We start from the raw sequence: 25923 nt of genomic DNA, 5'->3' as shown, positions 1-25923 counted from the left end.
TTAAATGATGTTTTAGAATGGATCCGTTATCCAATTCCTAACAAAAGAGATTTGATAAAAAGACTTTCTCAAGCAACTGTTTTTTCTAAATTTGATATGAAATCAGGTTTTTGGCAAATACAAATCCATGAATCTGATAAGTATAAAACTACTTTTGTAACTCCTTTTGGACATTATGAATGGAATGTAATGCCTTTCGGCTTGAAAAACGCACCAAGTGAATTTCAAAATATTATGAATGAGATTTTTAATCAATACAGCCATTTTTCCATTGTTTATATTGATGATGTTTAATTTTTTCAAAAACCATAGATGAGCATTGGAAGCATTTGCATGCATTTACTAGAATCATTAGGTCTAATGGGTTAGTCGTCTCGGCAACCAAAATTAAGTTGTTTCAAACCAAGATTAGATTTTTAGGTTACCATATGTACAGGTCTACTATCCAACCCATAGACAGAGTTATCCAGTTCGCTGATAAATTCCCAGATCAGATTATTGATAAAACTCAACTTCAACGCTTTCTTGGATCTCTTAATTATGTCTCTGAATTTTATCCTCATCTTCGTCAACAATGTAAACCTCTGTTCAATCGTCTCAAGGAGAATCCTCTATCATGGTCCCAAAATCATACTTCCATTGTCAGAAAGATAAAGAATCATGTCAAGACTTTGCCTTGCCTTGACATTCCAACTCCCGGCTCTCTCAAAATAGTCGAGACCGATGCTTTTGATATCGGTTATGGAGGTATCCTCAAACAGAAAACTTCTTACGGATCTCCTGAACAAATTGTTCGTTTCCATTCAGGAATTTGGAATCCGACTCAAAGCAACTATAGTACTATTAAAAAAGAGATTTTATCTATTGTATTATGCATTAGCAAATTCCAAGATGACTTATTAAACCAAAAATTTTTAGTTCGTGTTGATTGCAAATCTGCAAAACATGTTTTACAAAAAGACGTTCAAAATATTGCATCAAAACAGATTTTCGCACACTGGCAAGCCATATTAAGTATTTTTTATTTTGAAATTGAATACATTAAAGGCAGCCAGAATTGCATACCAGATTTTCTGACCAGAGAATTTTTGCAGGGGAAGAATAGGTACTAATCCTACTCAACAACGAAGGCTCCCAGCCACCCTTACCCAAACCCCAGCACCAATAAAACAAGAGTCCATTCCCGACTCTTCATTAGCCCTCACCATCACCAACAGATTCACTCCTTTAGGATCAACAATAGGAAATATCCGTCCAAACTACCAAACGGCCTTAGCCACCCCTTATGATCCCTACTCTTTAGTACGTTCTCCAGAACCTTCACAACCCAAAACACCTAGCTATGCTAAAACATCCCTATATGTCCAAAACCCCAATTCAGAAAAGCTTTTTAGCATCCCTCTTCACATCGACAAAAACCAACCCTCATAGCGCATTGCCAAATTACTCCTTCCACCAAATTTTCATTTCTTACCAACTGAATCCTATAAAAGCCTAAAATATTACCAGGCCATCCTTTCAGAAACAGAAAGCATTGCTATTAAGCCAATTTACAGCACTACTCATCAAAACAAAATATTGTATCATTCACTCCATATTGGAAAATTCCTTACCGAACTCGAATGGGGAATTCCCCTTTATCACACAAAACCCCTTCATACTCAGCATGTTCTCATCCCAAACAACCATTACAATTACTATGATTATATCCAAGTATGGACCAATATTTTCCTCTACCAGACAGAAGATTTTAATCATTCATGGTTCATAACCTTTGATAAGAATTTCAGATTGCGGTTTCCTGCATCGACAACAGAGTTACTATTTTTTCACTGCTCATGGCCAAGTATAAGATCCCATGGATTCTCAAATGGAACTTTGAAGTAGACACTGGTGGTATTTACAGAACCCGATGGGTAAAATGGTGGGATAAATTCAACCACCAAAAAATTATTGATCTTGTAAAAGTGGAATTTCCCCAAGCATCTTCTCAGGCACTGCCAATCAAAGTTTCAGCTTCGTCCTCACAAGCTTTGCCAATTCATCAGCAATTTCCTGAGCTGCTAAAAGCCCAAGAGCCAATTCAATCCTTATCAGACATTGGTCCGTCATCTTCCCTCAAAGGAAGACCTTCTAAGTTCTCCAGCTCGAAGAAAAAGGAGAAATCTGATAAGTCCTCCCAGCTTCTGGACTTGGCTCAATAGCTCATGGCTGAAGCAGCGATGCTACAAAAAAGAAAAGGTTCAGATTCGAGCTCTGACGCATCTGATGCCTCATCTCAACTTCCCTCCAAATGAGCAGATCAAGCAGATCTTCAAGATGCCCAGGACCCATTTGATTATTAACCTACATTATTTGCCCATGTGATTGTACCAGCCAACAACATCTTCAGCAGTAGCTGCCATCATTTCCTTCTCAGAAAAAATCACTATTCATCAACAGTGAAAGACAAGAAGTCACTGTTCATCAATAGTGAAAGACAAGAAAAGTCACTATTCATCCAACTTTTGTGAAAGAAGCAACGTGATTACACAGTCACCTTTCATCTTTTTACCAGCTTTCTTCAGATGGAAGCGGGATTCCCGGATCTATATTGCAAGCATCATTCATTCTCCTCGCTCTATAAAAGAGGTTTTCATCTTCAGAAGACGCAGAGTTTTTTAAAACACAAGAATTCAGTTCAACAATATATATCTCTGCTCATCCACAAAGGACAGAGATTTTAAACACTTGTAATACATATATATTATCCAGGATGCCTGCGAGCTCCAGTCTTTTGTTGTTCATTATCTGCCATTAGGCAAAAAATCAGTTTGTAATCTGCATTGCAGTAAGTTTAATAAACTTATTTTCAAAATCTATCTGCATCATTAATTTTAATACATTTTCAATATGAATATAACACCTATGTTTAGTTCAATTGTTTGCATTCATGTTATAATTGATCATACATGGATATTCCGCTTCAATCAACCTCAATTTTTTGTCATTCATTATCTCGAATTACTTCAATGTTTATATGTATTTTACTTCTGCACTCTGAATTCTATGGAAGGCTTTGCCTCCTACCAGTAGTTCCACCCCATTTATATATATATATATTATTCTATTTTATAGTTTATGATGAAATTATATATATATATATATATATATTTTAAGTATAAGCAAACACTTATTTACACGAAATATAATAGATTTACTTAAATCCGCATAGGAGCCCGCCTAGACCCCGCCTAACTACCTAGGCGCTAGGCCCTAATCCACCGTCCGACTAGCGCTTAACATCTTTTAGAACTTTGCCTATATGTCTCTTTTGCTTTCCATATTTAATAAGATTTTTATCACAAATGGTCCTTGAAATTAATCAACTACATCAAGATGGTCCCTGAAATTGAAAATCAATCAATGTAATCCCTGAAAATGGATGTCGCAAATCAATATAATCCTTCCATCACTAGTCTGTCAAAAATTTTGTTATATGATGATGTGGCACATAACTGCATTGCACAAATATAATTAAACATCATCACTTGAAATTAAAAATATATAAATATAAAAAAAAAACTATTCTTCCCTTCCCCAATTCAAAGCCTTCATTGACTTTTAAAGCTTTCGGGATTTGAGAAATCCTTCACACTTTGGATAGATTTTCGCCGGTAGAGTCCACCACATGATCAACCCCCAATTTGGTTAGTTGGTAAAACAGTTAACATCAGCGTCGCCCTTTGCCATTCCTTCACCACAGCCATCGCCTTCTCTTCCTCATCGGAACTCGCTGACAACACACCATCCTCAACCAAGTTTGTCCCACCCAGACTCAATCCCAACTCGCCGGACTCGATCCGTGGCCGAGTCGAATCCCAGACCCAACTCAACCGAGTTTTTCCATTTTTATTTTTTTAAGTTTTTAATTATTTACATATTTTTAGTTTCACATGTTAATATTTAATTAGATTTGTGGAATCTACTTATGTATCACGTCAGCACATAATAGAATTTTTGACGGAATTATGACGGAATGATGATATTGATTTGCGACATTCATTTTCAGGAATTATATTGATTGATTTTCAACTTTTAGGAATCATCTTGATGGAGTGAATCAATTTTAAGAACCGTTTGTGATAAAAACTTTATTTAATGTATACCCTCTTAATTCCATGCCGTCATGCATTTTTTTTTTTTTTTTTATACATTCCATAAGAGCATATCTTTCTTTTGTGATTTATTATCTTAACTTTTTATTAATGTTCATCAAAACTAAAATCATAGAATAAACAAGAGAGTCTTGTGTGACTACGCCATATATAAGGCAACAAACATCAAAGGGATGGGGGACATTGTCGGTTGAGTGATGCTAGAGAGATCATCTATTTGAAATCTTGAATTATATTTTGTAAATTATATGATATGGCAACTTATGGTTGAATTCCTTGTTTAAATCATAAGAAGATACCCTACTATCAGCCAACACATTATTTGATTTATAAAATATGATTTGCTTAGCATTATCTATATGCAAATACGCTATTAATAATCATAAAACCTTAGCCGAACCCAAATTCATCCCAAGCCGAACTCAAATTTGCAAAGTATGTTTAGGGACAAAGCCCAAACAACCGAAGAAAGCGGATTTAATTGAATCCAAACCCAAAACCTACGTCCAACCGGCTTGAAACCCGACCCAACACCAACGGTACAAAACCAAACGATACGGATTCTTCTTTTTTATTTTTACTTTTATTTTTTTATGTTAAACAATAAATTTTGTTAGATTAGCTAAATTCAAAATCTGACCTACCACCGTCGGTACAAAACCAAATACAGATTCTTCTTCTTCTGATTCGTTCATCTTTTTCGTCTTACTCTCACTCAGTAAGTAGGACGATGAATGTGTAAGCCAACTCTGCAGCCACTTCTCTCAGACCCATATTAGCAAATTCCAAAAGCAATGGGAGTCGGGGGTAAATTCTGGGACTTGCTAAAGCCCTACGCCCGAAACGAGGGTTTTGATTTCTTGAGGAACAAGCGGGTTGCTGTGGACTTCTCCATTTGGATCGTACAGCACGAAACCGCCTTCAAGCACCGCGCACGTAGTCCCCTCCTCAGGCTCACCTCCTTCCGTACCATTAATCTCTTCTCCAAGGTTTAGTATTTTGTTTTGTGCGCTTGCATTTTCAGATTGCTTTATGAAGAAAGATGAGAAATTCAAAAACAAAAGTTGGGTTTGTTTGGAATTGGGTTTTAATTTGTTTATATAATTTTTATGCAAAAAAATTAAAACGTATGTTTGATTGGTTGAAAGGAAGCAAAAAAAGAAAAGGAAGATTTGGGGTGAGCTTTTTGTGTTTTAATTTAATGGTTTGGGGAATGTGGAGGGGTTCAAAATTGAAATTGAAAGGTGATATTGGTATAAGTTATGTTATTCTCAGTAATTCTTCTGTCGTTTTTTACAATGCCAGTTTTTGTTATTGTTGCTTAGCTTAGATCATAAAGCTCGAGGCTTTGAATTGAGAATGAGCTTAATTATTTCTGGGGGGGCACATCCTAACTGAATATTGTTCAGTGTTTATGCATTCTGGGGCATTTCCGGTCTTTTTGGTTGATGGAATTCCATCGCCTCTAAAGTCGCAGGAGAGGATTGCAAGGTTCTTTTGTTCCTCTGGCATTGATGCATCGAGTTTGCCTGTGGCTGAAAATGGTGTTTCATTTGAGAGGAACAACACATTTACAAAGTATATTCAAGAATGCGTGGTCGGTTGTTTCTGATGTTATGATTTTGTTACCAATTTAAAAACTGTGGTTTGTATTTTTTTTTGGTGCAATAGGTTTGTTTGTACCTAATTGTAGACCTTTCGTTTGCTCATGATTTAGTTGTTGACTGAGTATCCATGCTCATATATACTTTACCTTTATTTTTTATTTTTTTTGCAACATGTGTTCATCTGGCTGAAATTTTGTGATCAGTTTTCTTCCTGAAAATTCCATGTGTTGAACCATGTATTTTCACAAGAAAATAAATAACAGCGCTTGGAAGAAAAAAAAGAAAAAGTAAAGAGCTTTAAAGAGGGCCAAAATAAAAACAAAAGGAAAACAGCCCAAGTTCATTCTGAAATGTAAATTGGGCTGGCTCCTTTAAAGGTCTATACTTGTTTGCAATCAATTAAATAAATGAGAATAAAAGACGGTGGGATAAAATCACGTTCTGAAACTTGAAGAAGTGGTTTGCTTCCAGAACAATCCTATCGTCTTCAACTAGAGCAACGTAGTGGCTCTTCCAAACCGTTCCACTTCGTGAAAATGGCAAGCAATTGCTCCATGTCTTCTCTCTATAAAAGGTTGTGATCCAAAAGAGGAGGGGGGGGGGGGGGGGGTGGGGGGTGGGGGGTGGGGAGGAGGGGGGACGGCAGAAAACTTTAGAGGCACACGGAGGAGAAACAAAATACAAAAGCAAGCAGAGGGCAAGATATACAAGGCGAAGAGGTAGAAAGGAATGAGGTTGCTGTCATTCCAACAGCTTCGAAGAGAAAGCAACGAATTTCGTAAGGTAAATTAACAATGCCAATTAACCCTTTTGGTTTTCTATGTTGCTCCTTTCTTGCAGGAGAACATAGCACCCATCAAATCCTACTTTCTCTCAAACAATCTCGAATTAAGGGCTGGTTTGGTATTGTTGTGCTTTGAAAAAAAAACTGCTTTTGATGTGCTATAAGAATAAGTAGCTGTGAAATAAAGCAGCAGAGTGTTTGGTAAACTGTTTTGTAAAAGTGTTTATGGAAAAAAAAAAAAGTAGTATTATAATGTTTGGTAAACTTTTATGCAAAACAGCCGTGACTGTGTGAAATGACCAAAAATGGTATAATACTATTGAACCAGACTTTCCAAAAACAAAAAACATCTCTCTAGAAGTCTCCCCCACAACCCCAATTTTCTCAGTTTTTATTTTTTTTGCTCCGTCTTCTTCTTTTTCATTTTATGCTCCATTCCTTAATCTCTGTCACCTATCATCTGATTTGCAGTACACACATGGTCTAGCTGCTCGAGGAGTTCATTATATACATCGGGTAAGGCCAACGCTTCAGGATGCTGGTTTCTTTCTTCTTTCGGGACTAATCATTTTTTCTTTTTGAAACTGTATAGTGTGAATTTGATTACACAAAGTAGTTTCCTGTATTTAATTTTGGGTATTTGGAATAACTGAGTTTTGGTGTATGTCTGGGCAATCTGGGCTCTCCTAATTTGCAGAAATACGAAGATCATTCACCTGTAAGCGGTGCAATCTGGGAAATCTAGGCAAATCTACGATGTCAAAACCGAATATGGTCCTCGCTGGAAAAAATGGTGGTATTTCTTAGCGTGATTTTGTCGACATGGGAATGAGATAGGACGGGCAAGAGATGGGAGGAAGGATAGGCAGAAACAACGTCCTAGGGTATGAAATTCAAGGTCAATAACGGTGATTGCTGAAGCTGGAAGTGAACGACGTTGTGGTGAGATAGATGAAGATGACCTCCTAATTGAAGTCGGCGACGTTTTCCAGTTAGTATTATGTGTAATTATTTAATTGTTTAAGGTCATTTTGGGTGTTTGAAAGTTTCATTAAAGGGCTCAACGCCTCTTGCAAATTAAGTTTACGCAGAAGTTGTGGAAGAAAAAAAAAGCTGGTTTTTCAAAGCTAGCTTTTGCTGTTTTGAACTTTTAGCTTTTTATTTTTTTTTCATCAAAACTGTAAAAATAAACTGAAGTTGAATGTTTACTCAACACAAAAAGACACCTTAGTACCAAACCAATACAAAGCTGCAACACATTGTCTCTCTTCCTGTTTGGGGATTCTCCACCAAAACTCACGGCCAAAACCCATGGAACTCTTTAAGGCCTCAGGATTCATCTCCAAATCCTGCAACAATTTACCTTTTTCGGAGAAATGCAACCAATTGGCATAGAAAGATGGTCAAGAAATCCTAGCAGCAATTTATGAGTTAGAAGACAAAGAAAGATGCATCAACAAATCCTAGGACCTACTCATCAAGCATTTTCGCAGTATAGCATGTCTCTATGTAGACACGGAGGTGTCGGAAGGTGATCTTTAGGAGGACGGTCAAAATTTACTATGTTAGGAATTTAAAGTTGATATCTCTACACCACGAAGGTTTTGAAGACTGGAAACACTTAAAAGAAAACCATGAAAAAGATGATTTGGACTCTCCACCAACAATAGCCATGCTGTGACCTTTCTGCCCAACAAGTTTGTCCAAGCTGCGAAGAAAAATGAGCAGTCCTTGCCGCTCCCTGTAGAGCCGTTGCTGCCATGAATTTCTAAGTGGTCTAGACCACTTATTGAAGCTTGATACAAAGCTCCATAGCCAGATGCTCTCCGTTCCATATCATCGTTGTCAGCTCCATAAATTTCTAGGGAGTGGTCGATGCACTCCATCGTCAATGCTCTGTACCGAGGAAGAAGATGCGTGCAATCCTTTGTCTTCACAACAATCGAACTCCTACGAATAACATGAGTTTCAAGAAAGCAAAAAAGCAACGGAGATGCAACAGTCTCGTGCAGAGTGACAATGCAGCTACCAAACAGCGATGACGACAACATTCCTCTACTGTTGCAGCGAAGAACGTTATGCTCCTTCCTTGGTGACAAGTCTTGGAGAAAGCCCTGCCAACAACTAGTGAGTTCTTTACAAATAGCAGAAAAGAAAGTCATCCTACCCTTTCTGTTTTGAGTATACACCTGGGGAAAGAAACCACTAACTCTGATGGCTATAGCAAATGATAGGAGAGCGACCTCTACTCACCGTCGTTCATTTATTTCTTCTCGTAAAAATATTAGAAGTGAAAAAGTGATAAAGATGAACAAAGCACTCTCCACTGTGATTTCAAGGACCATAGCTGCTGGGTTGTTGTATGTCTTTTGTAAAGATCCCATTAAATATGGGATAACAAAAGAACAAAGAATGCTACAATAGAAAATGAAAAATAGAGAGTGAAAAGAAGAAAGAAAACATCATGTTCATTACATGGAGAGATTTTTTAGTGTGACGGAAGCACGGTGTACACCATATGTCACTATACAAATAGTGCGATATGTGTGTTAAAAAGTTAATAACTTAAAAAATAAAAATTTTCACCACTTATATAAAAACACGTGGTATACCATTCGTGTTCCAGTCACAATAAAAAATATGTGGGTATTGCAGGAAGCTTCAGTGGTGAAATCAAAAAAGGAAATGATGTCTTCCTACAATTAAGAAGGTCCCTGCAAAAGCATATTTAAGGAAAGGGATCCTCTCTGGATCCCTTCCACAAAGGTCACAAATCCAGGCTTTTGAAATTTAATCTAACGGCTACAAACAGGAGCCTATTTTAAAAGTTATAATAACTTTAGCCATTGGATCAAATTTCAAAGGCTCGGATTTGTGGCCTTGGTGGACTTGGTGGAAGAGATCCGGAGAGAATATATTTCCTATGTTTAAAATGATGTTCACATAAGGTTCCAATCCTATAAAAAGACTATTTAAACTTGACCCCACAAAAGAAGGATGGATGAACCTCCATGCCACACTCTTGTGCTTTATGAATATGGCCTCGATCAAGTTGAAATTATTCATGAAGCCTGAAATGCGGAGACAAAAGACATGGCACCAATCAAAAGTCAAAATGCCAAAATGTTAATGGGTTCATCCCAAAACACACCTAATTTTACTTGACGCTCAAATGGCACAAAGCCACTATAAATGGCACAAAGTCAATTTAATGGCACAATGTTGTATCAAATTTCAAATGGCTTAAAGCCCCATGAAATTTCAAATGGTACAAAGCCCCGTCAAGTCTCAAATGCCATGAAGCCGCGTCAAGTCTCAAATGGCATAAAGCCGTAACAAGTCTCAAATGGCATGAAGCCATGTCTAGCTCTAAGTGACTCAAAGTCCTCGCTTGTAAGAGCCTAAACTGCACAAGGCATCAAATCCCAACAAATACATTTTGAACTATGCTAGTTTGATTCTGTTGATGCAAAAAATCAGTGAAGACTTTGGAATAACGTAAAGTGTCAAGTTTGTGACCTTAGCTCCATTGCTTCAGTCACCTAGTGATGATAATGTACAAAGAGATAAAGATAAGGAAACAAACACAAGATGTATGTGGTTCACCCTAAGTCTGGCTACATCCACAGAGTAAGAGAGTTCTTATTAATAGTGAATGGTTTACACAAATACACAAGTATAAGCATAATCATCATTAGTAGGTTTGGATGACTAGTTTAAGTACAATAATAACATTAAGGATTCATTGTAAGAGAATGATCTTCTTTTATAGTTAAGGAGAGTCTCCAGCTTTTGTCCGCGGTTGATGTGGGACTATGTGAACTTTATTCTGACATTGACATGTGTCGTATTGTGATTGGCCTCCTTGTTGGAGGGAAACTCTTGTGCTTCAACAGAGATGCCTCAGCATGAACCCTTAATGGATCCTTGAAGGTATGAAGTTGACCGGTGCTTGGTAGTTTTGGGATTGATCAAGTATGGTACAAACAGTGCTCCCCTAAGTTCTTGCATGAGGAAAGCTTCTCGGTTGCTTGGTTGGGTACTTGAAAAATCCAAGTCACTGAGTAATCACGAAACTTCTAAGTACCGAAGTGTAGTAGCACATAGTGGGAGTCCCCCAAGTTTCCAAGCGAAGAGGATAGCCGAAGGAGGTGGCTTGATATTCTTGAGTCATTAGAAAAAAGACTTCAAAAATTCTCTCCTCCCTTTATTTTTATTTATTTTTTGGAATGTAGTCCAAGTATATATATTTTTTCTTAAGCCCAATTCCTTCTTTCTTTTGGGTGAGAAAATAAAATGTGGTTGAAACCTTTTCCTTCGTGTACATACCTTGAATGGTTGAAACTTTTTCCTTTGGTCACATAGTTTGTAGATGAAACTTTTTGGTTGAAACTTTGTAGGTGAAGCTTTTTCCTTTGGACACATAGCTTGAGTGGTTAAAGCTTTGTAGGTGAAGCTTTTTTGTTGAACTTTGTAGTTGAAGCTTTGTAGGTGAGGCTTTTTGGTTGAAGCTTTGTAGGTGAGACTTTTTGGTTGAAGCTTTGTTGGTGAAGCTTTTTTGTTGAAACTTTGTAGGTGAAGCTTTTTGGTTGAATGTTTGTAGGTGAAACGTCTTGGTTGAAGCTTTATAGGTGAAGCCTTTTTGGTTGAAGCTTTTTTGAACAACATAAATAGATTTGGCTTCGACACTCTTGAGCAAGAGTGTGGAAGGCTTTTTGAATTGTTTTATTGAAGCTTTTGGTTGAAGCTTTTTTGAACCACATAAATAGATTTTGCTTCCACAGTCTTGAGAAAGAGTGTGGAAGGCTTTTTGAATTTTTTGTTGAAGCTTTCGGTTGACGCTTTTTTGAACCACATAATAGATTTTGCTTCCACATTCTTGAGCAAGAGTGTGGAAGTCTTTTTGAAATTTTTTTTTGAAGGTTTTGGTTGCAGCTTTTATGAACCACATAAATAGATTTTGCTTCCACTCTTGAGCAAGAGTGTGGAAGGCTTTTTGAAATTATTTGTAGTTAGGCAAAGTATGAAGTTTCCCCCTTTCAAGGTGTGGGTGGTTTCCTCCCTCAAAGTGTGTGAAGGCTTTTTCCTTTCAAGGGTGTGGGAAGCTCTCTCCCTTAGGTAAGGGAAGCTCTCTCCCTTCAAGGGTATGAGAAGCTATCTCCCTTGGGTGTGGGAAGCTCTCTCCCTTCAAGGGTGTGGGAAGCTCTTTATAGGACCTCATAACTTGATTTTGCTTCCACACTCTTGAGCAAGAGTGTGGAAGGCAATCTACATATTGTAGTTATCTCTTATGTGTTGAAGTTTTGTTGGCATTCTCCACATGTTAGAATTAATAATTAATTAATTACTTAGATAATAATTATCGAAATAATTATTAATTAATTAAAGTCGGATTTTTTTTGGCATATTTTTTTTTTTTTTTTGTGAACTAGGGACAAGAAAGTGTGGGAGAGACCACATATATAGATTTTGCTTCCACACTCTTGAGTAAGAGTGTGGAAGGCAATCTACGTGTTGTAGTAGTTGAAAGTTCAGAGGAACCATATAAATAGATTTTGCTTCCCCACTCTTAAGCAAGAGTGTGGAAGGCATTCTACATGTTGTAGTTGTTAGAGGTTTGTTAAACCATATAATATGATTTTGTTTCCACACTCTTGAGCAAAAGTATGGAAGGCATTGTTGAGTTTATGCCTTTTTCGAGTTGTAAGGCTTGAAAATTTTTGACTTGAAAATTTTCGCCTGCTTATGAATTCTAAGAATCCACCGGTGCAGGATGCACTGTTCTTCCTTAGTTGGTGAAAAGAAGGTAAGTTCTTTCGTCATCCGTTTGGTGAGAAGAGTGGTGAGTTACTGAGGCAAAAATGTTTATTAAAGTACTAGTTATATCTTCCACCACCTGGTTGGTGATACGAAGGTGAGTTCCTTCATCACCTAGTTGGTAAGAAGAGTGGTGAGTTGCCAAGGCAAAAATGTTTATTAAAGTACTAGTTGTATCTTTCACCACCTGGTTGGTGATACGAAGGTGAGTTCCTTCATCACCTAGTTGGTAAAAAGAGTGGTGAGTTGTCGAGGCAAAAATGTTTATTAAAGTACTAGTTGTAACTTTAACCACTTGGTTGGTGATACAAAGGTGAGTTCCTTCATCACTTACTTGGTGAAAATAAGGGCAAGTTGTTGAGGCACATTGTAGCAGGTACCGAATGGCAAAAACACCTTCGAAGCTCAGTTGGCTTATGTATGAATGTGTTAAAATGTATGATGTTTATGTTGATTAACATGAGTGATGCTTATGAATGTTTTGCTATGCATGAAGGAATCCATTGTTTGGATATGTGAACCATGTTGGTTGTAACACTTAGTTTCACTTACTTTATGTCAAATATGCATGTTGAAGCTATGTGTTAAAGTATAGAGGTAGGTCAGCATAAACCAAGTGTTCCAATGCTAGGAATGTAAAAGACTCAGATGAAGTTGTTTGAATTCCCTCTTCATTAAATATTTGCCGAATGTCTTGTATTACAAAGGATCCTAAACGGTTGAAGGTCAAAACATTTGTAATACGTATGCCTTCTTGTAAAAATATTTCCTTCAGCATCTAGTCCCCCATTTTGAAAGAGTGAGGCTTGACCCTATGGTCATAATAGTTGAAGGTACATTCACCCCTGGTTATCTTAATACGAACCTTTATCCTTCTTGTTGTAATGGGCTTGTTGAGAGTAAAAATCGTTTCTCTTGCCAATAGACGAATACATTTGGTGACTTAGCGAGTAGCTAAGTGAGGCATGAGAGGATGCAATGGGTGTCTGGATGGCCAAAACCTTCTCACTTGGTAGAACTTGACTTCCACTCCCTACTTATTGGTAGGGGTTAATTATATAAGAGTTCCCTTGGTATGTCTTTGCCTCGGCAAAGGCATGATTGTAAGCTTATATCATCACCTAAGAGTAAGTCTTCCAAGTGTTAACATTGATCATGTACTTGAAGAAGCATTCACATATGCCTACCATGAAGGCTCTGAGTGTTATTTTATCATTTACCTCAGTGCAACGAAAGTACTCGTGACTGAAGCGACCAACATATTCACTCAATGACTCGTCCGACTTCTGATGAATGGTGTATAACTCATTAGTGGAGTGTAAGTGATCAACTTGGAAGATGTGTTGAGCCACAAAGAGTTTTCTTAGCTCAGGGAAGACGACAATACCAATTGAGAGCTCTACCAAAGAAAGTTGAGGGGAATATAAGACATCGTTCCTCATCAATGTGTCTTCGATATGCCATGGTAGATTCAAAGATGTTTTCCTTGTAGAGGGGTGCAAATGATCCTCCTTGTTAGAAGGCCTAGCCTTGGTTGATTCCAGTCAGGTATTGTAACCTGATGTTTGGCTTTCAGCCTGTTCACTTCTTCAAGGAGTTGCAAGATAAGGGGGTCTTGAGTTTAGTCAAGTACTATTAGAACGCTTCTTCGTAAGTTTCCCTCATCATTTGGAAGTATTGAAGTTTGGTCAAAGGCATGTGACCTTTCCCTAGATTCACCGTACTTGTTTCCAGGATGTGCCCATTAGAAATCCTCCTAGTCTCCTACACTTTCTTGTCCTTCCAAGGCATGTCATTCTTTTCTTACAATGAGGGCTAGCCTACATTGTGGTAGATGACTGAGCCCTTCGATGACCTTTAGGTTTTGATCCTTGAGCTTATGTAGATGAGGTTTTCTCAATGCTACCTCAAGAAGTCTCGACATTTGCAATACACAACCTTCTATTATTCCACTGCTTTTGTGAGGAGCTACCTCTCTCCACTTCTCATGCTTCAGGTCGAAGCTGTTGGGTTGAGAGAAGTCTCACATTGATTAACACATTGATGGGTAGTTCGTTCCTCGTTAAGAGTATCCATGTTGAAGACCGCTAACCTTCTATGTTGGGGGCACTGACACACCCCAACCCAGAATGTCCACTTAGACTCCGAATCTAGTTGTGTTGGTCGACACCTAGAAGGTGACGAAACCATAAAGTGTAGTGTAGTGGAAAAAGTATGTGAATAAATTTAAACCTAAAAGTGCCTAGTCAAAAGAGTGCGTGGGTGAGCGAGATTGAACCAATTTCACACGTGATGTCTGAGCATAAGACAGTATAGTAAATAGGATGATGGTTATACCACTAAAGATAGCCATCTCCTGAGATTTGCCAGAATCATTGTTTACACATAAGCACAGCTACTAAACCTGGAGGGGTGAAAAACAAAGTTGAGTGGGTTACCAAAACAACATTTGTAAGAAAACCTTTATTTTTGAACATAGTAACCCCTCGCTGTAAAACAAGTATAGTTTTCATAAAACATACTACGTAAGTATGTAACAAAAGTACAACAATAATATAACTAGAAATATGCTAAGTCATGATATATCAAATGTCGCGGTAACATAATCATGTGATAATCAAGTATAACTAAGTGCTCATCCATCTAAGCTAACACACGAGTTCGTACAGATAATTTCTAACACGAATAGGACTGGTTGTAATCAATATGCTCTAGTACTACGATCACGTGAAGGCTGGTGCCGAAGCACGGTCACACACGAGTCAAAATTGCCTAATGCAATATGTACGATAGGACTGGCACCTAACTTGGATCCAAGGCGAGCAAACGATGCGGATGTGAACATACACGTGAAGAACTGGCCCTGGCCCTAGGACGAGTACTAACACCGGGGTGCAGCAATGATGAGCATGTACAATTATGTATATATGCCATGATAGTAATATCTCAACCATATAGCAGCATTTATCACATTTAATATCACAATAACGATACTTGGCAATATAAGCATAATAATGGAGTAAACATGCATTTATGTAAACTATAACTATGTATAGATATAAAAACAAACTGCCCACTCACTGATACGCAGTCGAAACGAAGTCTCCAAGCCTTACTTAACCTCGTACGCCCTCGAGATACGTTTCCCCTATATATGAAATTACTAATTAACTTAGATTAATAACACATAAATGGAAACTTAAATAAAACCTTTGCAGATTGCTTAAACATAGTGTTTGAATATACGAAATTGATCTACTCGACGTCACGGACCTACAAAAATTGACCACATGCTGGCCAGATGCGCCATCACGCGCTACTACAAGTGGTTGCACAGGTAGCCACGCACCCATGCACCACGAGTACAAACGTACTCGCCTTCTTCATGAGCTCCTGCGCTTTGCAGGTTGAAAGTCCAACTTCCCAAGCTAATATCGAGCTAGATTCTCAACCAAATTCAATGCTACGAAGACCAATTTGAAGCTAGGAACGTAGTGCATTGATCTACCCCTATTGAAAGTTCATTTATGGTTTGTGTTGTCCAGAAATTTGGGAATTTCTTCCCAACTTTCAGAGTTGATTTCTAATTCAATAGTTAGCCAAACTCAGTGATTCAAAAGCTATTTTGAAGTTAGGAATACAGAGAACAAGTTTATACCTACTAGGAGTTCAGTTGTGGTCAAGGACCGAAAAGTTAGCAAAAAGTGACCAAATCATCATGGTTCCTTGGTTGGAAAACCGAGCAATCTGCCCCTCTCGAGCTTTCTGTGCTAAACCATTCATTCAAAATATGTACATGAGCTTAATATCAACATATAGGAATTAAATGATGGTTCCTAGGATTTCTTGAGGCTTACCTAAGCCGTGAACAACAAGAACTCATTGGAATAGCTTCGGAAACAATGGTGGTTCCACGGTTCAGGGAAAGAGAAAGAAAGAGAGACCTTTACCAGGTCTGGTTTCAAGATGGAAATGTCTCAAGGGTGGTGAGGCTACTGGAGAATGAACCACGGTGGCAGAGTTCACAGTGTTGGTGTTTTGGTGTGCATGTGTGTATGTGTGTATGTGTGCATGTTGCAGAGAAGGAGAGAGAGGTATCAGGTTACAAAGAGAAAAGGAAGAAAAGAGAGAGAGAGAGAGAGGAAAGAGAGAGTTCTCATTAGGTAGACAGAAAATGGTGGTGAAGTCTGATTGGGTGCTAGTTGAAAGGAAACAATTTGATTGGTGTGGAGGGAAATCGGGTAAAGGAATGAAGGGGAGGAAAATAAGGGTTTTGATTGGTGGATGGTTGTGAAAGAAGGGGACACAGATCCACCAATCAAGGGGAGGATTGGATTTTGAATTTCAGATTTGTATGTACAATTTCTAATGTACAAAATCTGATTTCTTACTGTATTTCCAACACTGTTAATTTGTACGGTCGTGTACAAAATACCCGTAGTTAATGTACTTTAATAGAGCATTACTCTTTCATTACAGATCCGATTCGGGTCTAACTTGCATCCATGTGTTCGTGACGATGAGTACTAATTTAGTACAAAACCAAGAAAATGAAACTGAAAGCTGAAAACCACGTCCACATCTGATTCCACTTTTGTCCAAAAAGGGTAAAATCATCAACTCACACCAACGAAAAAGAAATTACAGTGAAAAGTAGGGACGAGTCGTCACAGGCGCACAGGTGATGGTTACCATCCACATGGGTGATGGGCTTATGAGATTGAGTCTGCCTAGCCTCATGGAGCATCTCAAAGAGTTTCTCATACTGTTCTTGGAGGATCTCATTCTTTATTGCTATCTTGTTGTTTTGAGCCTCAAGCTCTTCGACCTTAGATTGAAGAGCAAACTTCTTTCTTTCCTTCCTTCGATGTCTCACACTAGGCACGAGAGTGGTATCGTTCTGCGTGTTGTGGTTTCCTTTGTTTCCCATGTTGGAGAAGGATGCTTGAACAAAAGAGAATGTACGAATGATAGAAACTAGCTTGACTAAGTTGGAGAAAGTAGGAATAAGTGTCGTTCCCACAAACGGCGCCAAATGTTGATAAACAAAATCAATGAAGACTTTGGAACAACATAAAGTGTAAAGTTTGTGACCTTTGCTCAATTGCTTCGGTCACCTAGTGATGATAATATGTAAAAAGATAAAGATAGGGAAGCAAACACAAGATGTATGTAGTTCACCCTAAGTCTGGCTACGTCCATAGAGTAGAGGAGTTCTCATTAATAGTGAAGGGTTTACACAAATACAAGTTTAAGCATAATCATCATTAGTAGGTTCTGTTGACCAGGTTAAGTATAAGAATGACATTAAGGATTCATTGTAGGAGAATGATCTTCTTTTAAAGTTGAGGAGAGTCTCCAGCTTTTGTCTGCGGTCGATGTGGGACTTTATGAACTTTAGTCTGACGTTGACATGTGTCGTGCTGTGATTGGTTTCCTGGTTGGAGGGAAACTCTTGTGCTTCGACAAGGGTGCCTTAGCATGGATCCTTAAAGGTATGAAGTTGACCGATGCTTGGTAGTTTCGGGATAGGTCAAGTATGGTACAAATAGATTCCACCAAGCATACTTAGGCAATCTAGATATTCAACCTAGATGCAACCACATAAAGACAAAGACCCAAAATTGAATCCCGGTTCACCTTAGCCACATTCACCAAGTTCATTTAACCAAATTCACCAAATTAAAAATCTTTCTTTAGTGGGTCATTCACTCACTAAAAAACTCAAGCCAAATCAAAAGAACAATGAGTGACTTGATCCCTCAAGAGGGTACGTGGGCAATCTAGGGCTCAACCTAGGCGTAGTCGCAAAATCAAACAAACACCAAAATCCTCAAGTTACAATTTATTCATATTGGAATCAAAGGGTTTTTCCTTTTTAACAAAGGATTGTAATAGATGCATGGTCTAGAATGGGTTGAACTCAAATTAATAACACCTTCTTTGGAAAAATGAACGAGGGTAAAATTGTGTCGAGTGAATTATTTGTTTACATATTGGTACAATTTTTGCTCAACACCGTGATCAATTTTCTTCCTGAAAATTTTGCGATCAATTTAACTCTGTTTGAATTTGTATTATTTCTTCGGGCAACATAGATAACTTTTGGTTTGTTGGTGAGGCATTTTGAATGCTTATCAGTTATTTACTAAATGTGGTTTTATAGGAACTATTTGAACTTTCTTAGGATGCCTGTTTTAAAGGACAAGGATTGTCTGCCCTCTCACTTCCGGTGCCCTCCCGTGCCCTCCTATTTGTGTGGTCAAGGTTAAGCCATGTCAACATTTTATATTACGATTCATTTTTGTCTTATTATCTCTATAAAAAAAATATATATAAAACGTTGACGTGGCGTAACCGTGACCACACAAAACAGGAGGGCACAGGAGGGCACCGGAAGTGGGAGGCCAGACAATCCTTGCCCTGCTTTACAAGTAGGCTGAAGCACTGTGTGCGCAGTTAAATGGTGATGGTCATGTAGATGCTTGCATTACATTTGACAGTGATGCATTCCTCTTTGGGGTTAAATGTGTAATAAAAACCTTTCGATCCAATTCCAAAGTAAGTATTGACATTTTCTTTTTAGGGTTTTCGTCCAGTTTCATGCGAGGGGAAATAATTGGGATTTTAGATTTTAATATCCTCCAAAATATTAAAAAAAACATCCACCACGGGCCGATGGCGTGGTGAATTTTCAAAAGGCGGTGTGGTCATTTGAAGTAACCACAATGAGAATATTGTGTGGTGGTTTTGATATTCCATCACGAGATTAATAATTATTCACTTTTAACAACAGGTCAAAATCTGACCGTGGTGAATTAATGTAATCTACCACGAGCTACATTTAACCATGGTAATTGAATAGTTTCTACCACGAGCTGTTGATGCCGGTGATGGAATTGATGTGGTAAATATGCTGTTATGTACTAGTGTCAATAAGTTGAACTGTCCCCAGCTTCAGCAATTGTTTCTGCTTTTTCTTATATAATTTTTATGCATACGAACTCATATGTCTTCTCTTGCCAGTTCTCTTGCCTTACTATCTTTTCAGGCACTAAGAGAAACTCATTGTGTGCAGGAACCATTTGAATGTTACTATATGTCAGATATCGAAGCTGGTCTTGGTTTGAAGAGCAACCACTTGATTGCTCTCTCTCTTTTGGTTGGAAATGACCTACGATTTAAATGGGATCCAAGGCATTGGGCTTGATACAGCTCTTCCTTTTGCCCAAAGTTTTTGTGAAGAAGAGATAATGAGTAGGGGTATGATACAAACTGGTTTCATTTTTGCTTAAAATGTTTATGAAATGAATTAAAGATCACATTTCACGCAGGTTATGTGAAATAGGCAATGGTGATGGTTCTCTCTTTCATGGTGGTATGAAATCTGTGTATGATAGCATACCCAGATTGGATGAGAGCCATTAAAGACAAAATTTTCTCATTGTTCTTTTCATGGGTATCCCGGCAGCAAAAAAAATCATTTCAAGTCTTCCTGTGAATTCTGTATCAACGCAGTTGGTGAGGGTTGCATGAAAAAATCAGAGGGGTTCAAATGCAGTCTCTTCCTGTGATATGGTACGTTGATTTCCCATTCTGATACTTAGGCATCACCATGAGTATATCACCCTTTCTAGTATGTTATATCATATCAACACAGTGGGCCCATCATAAGTCCAATTCAGATAGTGTTTGTTACAATAGTTAGCAATGTTCTTGTATTCCATCCTGTTGGATTTTTAGATCGCTAGGCTCACCCCACTCTAACGACACCAATACTGCCCCCAACTTCACCACCTACCTAATCCGTCAGGTGTGGGGTTTTACCAAGATTGTAAGGAAAAGGAGCAGAAGAAGCGAGAGAACTGGCGATTGAAAGTTCTCAGCAAGATTACACTGGAGCCAAATTTCCCTAATGATGAGATTATTGAAATGTATTTGCGCAACAACCATGGTTACTTCAATGGTATGTTTCAACATTCTTCCTACAACTGGTACAAATATGGAACAATTTCTTTTACATAGAATGGATCCAGTAGGGCTCAAGAAAACATTTGTTTTTCAGAAAGGAGTTTGTCTCTTGCATATGTTGTTTTGTGAATGTATCTTGCCATTTTCAGTGTGCAATCATGATTTAAATTTTTTGCACAGAAAATGACGGTCCTAGAGTATCATGGGCAAATCCAAAGACTGAGATGCTGGTTCAGTTCTTGACTTATCATCAGCGGTGGGAACCGTCTTATATTCGCTACAGGATGCTGCCTATGCTTTCAACTATTTTTTTTTTTTGAGGGAAATGGCTAAAAATCCCGTGAAATGTTTATTATATGGGCAGTATAAGTTCAATTCCATAGACCGCTTGAAGATAAGATATGGGCACCAATTTTATGTGGTCAAGTGTAAAATAGCTGCACCTACATTGGGTTGTGTCAGTTACTCAATCCCCCGGAGGACTCAGATATGCAACAAGATGATGTTATGGAGGTTGATGAATCCTTTAGTCCATTGGACGAGTCTGATGTTCCTACGATAGATATTAGTGGAGGGTGTTGCTTTTTGTTGACCGATGAAAATATGGACCTCGTCCATGCTGCTTTCCCAGTGGAAGTTGACAGATTTTTGCAGGAGAAGGTGTAATTTCTTTCCCCTTTTATTGTTCTTTTTTCTTATTTATGGTTTCGTTTTCCAACTCTCTTTCCCGGCTTTTTTAAAGGGCACTAAATGATCATGGTGTCCTCTTATGAATTAAGCAAAATCTTACAGGCCTGTGTGCCTAAAACTTGCAGGAACTGAAACAATTGAAAAGAAGAAAAACGACTGGTGGAAAGCCAGAAACACCAGGACCAGAATACTGATAGTCAGATAGCTGAAACTAGCAAAGAAAAGAGAAAACCGTCGAGTTCAAATCTCCCTAACTCCGTGAGACGTCATCTTTTGTTTTGACTATGGCAATTTCAGATCTGAGGCCCTTGCTGCAGCTATTTAGGAATATCATTTACAGATGTATGGTTAAGTGAGTCCTACCTGTCATGAGCTTGCCATGTGTATTTTTGTAAAAAATTAAGGTTTAGGTTAACATAGGGTTTAGGGTTTTTGCATCTTCATTAAGTGAGCAAAGCAAGATTTCTGGTGTGTTTCTTATGAATTTTTAAAGCTACCTCTTTTTGTTTTGCTGTAATGCTACCTCAAGTCTGATGGATTCATCATTGAACTACGTTGATGTAAATTCCAAGTTCCAATTGACATCTAGTGAAATCAAATCTCAAACAACTTGTAGTTTGCCTATGGAAAACATGTTGCAAGTAGCTTTTTTATTTGATGCGATATGTGGAACAATAGCTGGTTAAGGAACCACCTTTGGTTGGCACGGCATGGTCATGAGATTGGGACACATGTTACGTTTTAACTAGACAATGTCCATCACTAAGCTTGTCGTGCTCCCCATCTTTCATCCTTTTCTCTAGATTATTGTGTGCGTTTCGATTTTCGGGTTTCTGTTAAAATATTATGTGCGCCGCCAATTTTCAGGTTTCCATTATATTATTGTGTGTGTTGTCAATTTTCAGGTTTCCGTACCACAACTGTATGTTAAGCTCGTTGTGTTACACCAAAATTGTTAATTATCCTATTGATGCATGTTCATTTACTTCCAATAGATATTGAAATTGTTTTGATTCTTGGCTCCTCGTGCTTTTACTAACGCATACAAAATCGCGGCTACATGTTTGAGCTCATTGCATTTCACTAAAATTTTTAATTGTGCTTCTAATGGCATATGTTTATTTACTTGAAAAATTCCAATTCTTGAGAAACGCATATAGAATCACGATTGTACGTTGGAGCTAATTGCATTGCGCCGAAATTTTTAATTGTGTGGCTAATGATATATGTTTATTTCATTTACTTGAAATTTACATTGAAGTTGTTTCGGTTGATAACTACATACGTTTACTAAAGCATACTGAATCTAAAGTATGTTGGTTTCATGCTACAATTCGTAAATTAATACTAGGAAAATCATGAATAAGATTAAATGATGAATTGGAAGGTAGTTCATCTCATTCTTCCCTCATTCCAAGTAAGTAAACATGCCATAAAAAATTTGAAACGTACATGACATTCTGGTCAAAACAAATCCATAATAGGAGGGTAACTGAATAAAACACACATGTATGTAATTATTTAGTTACCCTTGACCACCTTCTACTTCTTCTATAACTGGCAGTTGTTCCTAAGTATGATTATCATGCCAATTTTACTTTTGACTTTGTTATAGTAATTAATGATTATTGTTACAGTCTCTTTTTAAATTTGGACTCCCAAGAAACTTCTACTTGTTCAAAATATTTGAAAAACTTTGGATGCTCAAATCTATACCCAACTTACCTGATTTGCTGAAGAAACAAATGTTTATCTCCTCATAATTGTAATTAACAATACTTCTCATACATTTTCTGTAACAAATTGTTAGAACTTACAACACTACTATCTTCAGGTAACTTACGACACTCAGCCCCAAACTTGTACTGTATAAGGATTTCAAATATCTGCATAAATTACGGATTATTTTTCTCGTAAAATCTTTTGTAAGATTATAGCAATCATGCGAAGCCATGAATGATGAGAAGGCCGTCCCAGTCGAATCTATGGAGAATTGTAGTCCAGTATTTGAAGGTGTCACTGTTTTGGCTGTTGACGCCGATTCTGCATGTCTTACTTTACTATCAAGAATGCTTTATAAGTTGGGGTATAAAGGTAACTACCAGAAAACAAAACAGTCCTCCTCTTTTTTTGGTTGAATTTGGTATGATTATATTTAAATTATTTTTCTCCCTGATAGTTTCTAACATAATTTACTCTTAATTCCTATCAGTTTTGACAGCAAAAAGAGCCTGTGATGCATTATCCATTGCTCAGAAGAAGGAAAATGAGCTTCATCTTCTTCTGACTGAGGTTCACTTGCCTGACATGGACAAATATGAGCTCCTAGAAAGAATGAGAGCAGTTTCCAAATTACCAGTTGTTAGTAAGTCCTCAATCACAAGGGCACCATTTTTTTCTTTTGTTGGCAAGACAATATTTTAAACTATTCTAATTTATAGAAAAGGAAATTCAAACCTGGGTGTAAGGCTTCATACACACTAGCCCTAGCCAATTTTCGTAACCAATGTCTGCAACACTATTGCTATTACTTTTCATTTACTTGTATAAATGTCATAAAGGAGCTGTTCATTCTCTTTATCATCAATTAATGATCAACTATAAAAGATCTCATTGAATTTGGAGACTGGTTAGCCATCCATATTTGTTTATTCATCTCCGAATCTAATGAAATTTTTCTGTAGATGATATTTAGCGGTGATAATTAAAGAGAAAGAGCGGTTTTGACTATGACTTTGATCCGATGAAATGATGTCACATTGTTATTAAAGAAGAAAATTGCTTCTTACATGTAACAAGCCAGGTTTGTCAACATTCTATCCATAGAGTTAGGCCTCTCTGATAGCATATGTTGCTGGACTTCCTATTCTAATTTTTGAATTTTTTATATTTTAACTTTCTTAATTTTTATGCAGTTATGTCTGATGATGATGATGCGAATGCCATGCTAGGTGGGCTGTTCAAAGGGGCAGTATATTACATTGTTAAACCACTCACAATGGACAGCCTAAAAAACCTATGGCAATTTGCATTCATCAGCAATAGAGATGCAGTCACCATCAACAACAATAGAGATGCAGTGATAGATCTCACTGCAGATGACAGCAGTGGTGAGTTCCAACAGGAGTACACATCAAATGAGGGTTTGGAGATTGAATCGATTATGAAGAAAGAGAAGCAGATCAGCCATCGAAAATCGCTGAAACGGAAAAATCCAGAAGGGATGAACAAAGATAAGGGAGGAGATAATTCTGATTCAACTTGTACCCAAAAGAAGCCAAAGATGGTTTGGACTAATGAGCTTCATAAGAAATTTGTGCAAGCTGTTACGTTGCTGGGAGTTGATAGTAAGAGTCTCTTCTTACTTTTTTTATACAAGCAATCTAAACTGCGGGGATGGGGATTCGAGCTTGGGTTCATAGGGGAGAGCACATCCACTCTAGCCAATAAGGTTGCACCTACGTATGCAGATTCTCTTCATAGTATTTTTTTTGCTGAATTTTATTCTTGCTTTGGTGCCATTCAGAATTATGGTAGCTAATTTATTTCTTGACTTAGGTGCTCATCCAAAGAAAATACTTCAGCACATGAATGTCCCTGGCCTGAGGAAAGAAAATGTTTCAAGCCATTTGCAGGTTTGTTTCTTCGCAAATTCATATAACAAGAAACATCAACAGATTCTTTGCTCTGTAATCCTTGATTAAGCATTATTTTCCGCAGAAGTATCGCCTCTCCTTGAAGCGGGAACAAGAAGAAATCATGATGAGGAAGGCCAGAGAAACTAAAGAATCAAGTTTTCCTGCATCACCGTTAAACTTTCCAGGAGGTTCTTCAAATCAGTTTCCAAACCGATCACCCTTCACATCAACAGCATATCAACCAGAAATTAGAAGCCATTGTCGGAACCCAAGTAGTAACATGACTAGACCTTCCCCTGGTTCTACTTTTGTATGTCTTCCTAGTACTCAATCAAGCAACGAATCAACTTTTGCATCAAACCATTTTTCATCAAATTACAAAAATGGGCAACCAACCCTAAGCAATCACTTTGGAAAGGTTGCAAGCTATACGAACTTCGATTTCCCAATATTGCTGCATAATTATATACAACAAGAAGAGCATCAGCAGCAACTTATTCAACCGCAGGTTTTGTTTTCCATCGCAAATGCCCTCACCGCTGCCTCCGCCAGAAGAGCAACAAGGAAATAACATTTTTGGGAGTGAAAATCAACTTCAACCACAGGTTCTACTGGCACCGCCATCACTACCACCACCAGCAGAGGAGCAAGAGAACCATGATGACATTTTTGGGCTTGGAAAGCAGTTGCAAACAAATGATGTGCTACTGTCACCACAATGGAAATTGCCTTCACTGGCACCAACACCAGCAACACAGGAGCAGAAGGAAACTGATATGTTTGGGATTGAAAGAGGAGATACGGATGACTTATTCGACATTGCAAAAGGCACGACTCAGCAGTTCCATGATGTCAATTTCGATGATTTTTGGTGAGTTCTGGTGGTGATCAAGCATATATCTTGGGTATGTTAATGCCAGTGTAAGTGTAATGTAAGCTTCATAAAAGGCTACTAATTATCCATACATACAAAACATTAATACAGAAAATTATACTCAGTTGTAAGCTGTTTTCTCAATGACAAAAGTGACAGCATTATTGGACACTGAGGATTTCATATATTCAAGGTTGAGAATTGGGTGAAACTTAATTTCTTTTTTGTTAATAGATTTTAAGTTTATTGTTACAAGGACGTAGGCGACATTAATTTCATGAATGCATACATACTTTATAATTATTATTCAAATTGATCCTTCAAGGCTTGGTTTGTTTCTGTTGCAAGCCAAGCTCCTCCAATGTAAATTTGAGTCTATTTCGAC

At 37.8% G+C, this 25923-nt stretch overlaps 1 protein-coding gene, 1 long non-coding RNA gene and 1 pseudogene across 2 annotated transcripts; all 3 read left to right on the top strand.

The window, feature by feature from the left end:
• The first annotated feature begins 3573 nt into the window (after positions 1-3573).
• Positions 3574-21002, top strand: LOC125470711 (annotated as a pseudogene).
• Positions 6407-7630, top strand: LOC125470841. The gene is made up of 3 exons (XR_007253209.1): positions 6407-6547; positions 7020-7064; positions 7246-7630. It is a non-coding gene; the product is annotated as an uncharacterized LOC125470841 (long non-coding RNA).
• Positions 21003-22978: 1976 nt separating the features above from the next.
• LOC103938464 (two-component response regulator ARR2-like) lies at positions 22979-25539 on the top strand. The gene is made up of 6 exons (XM_048570145.1): positions 22979-23120; positions 23239-23391; positions 23942-24488; positions 24553-24661; positions 24747-24974; positions 25270-25539. Exons 1-6 carry the CDS (start codon positions 22979-22981, stop codon positions 25537-25539), a joined length of 1449 nt encoding a protein of 482 aa, XP_048426102.1.
• Positions 25540-25923: the final 384 nt, after the last annotated feature.

The sequence above is a fragment of a genome, unplaced genomic scaffold (genome assembly GCF_019419815.1).
Source record: "Pyrus x bretschneideri cultivar Hongxiangsu unplaced genomic scaffold, Pyrus_bretschneideri_v1 Contig102, whole genome shotgun sequence".
Taxonomy (NCBI): Eukaryota; Viridiplantae; Streptophyta; class Magnoliopsida; order Rosales; family Rosaceae; genus Pyrus; species Pyrus x bretschneideri.
This window is presented reverse-complemented; position numbering and strand designations above follow the sequence as displayed.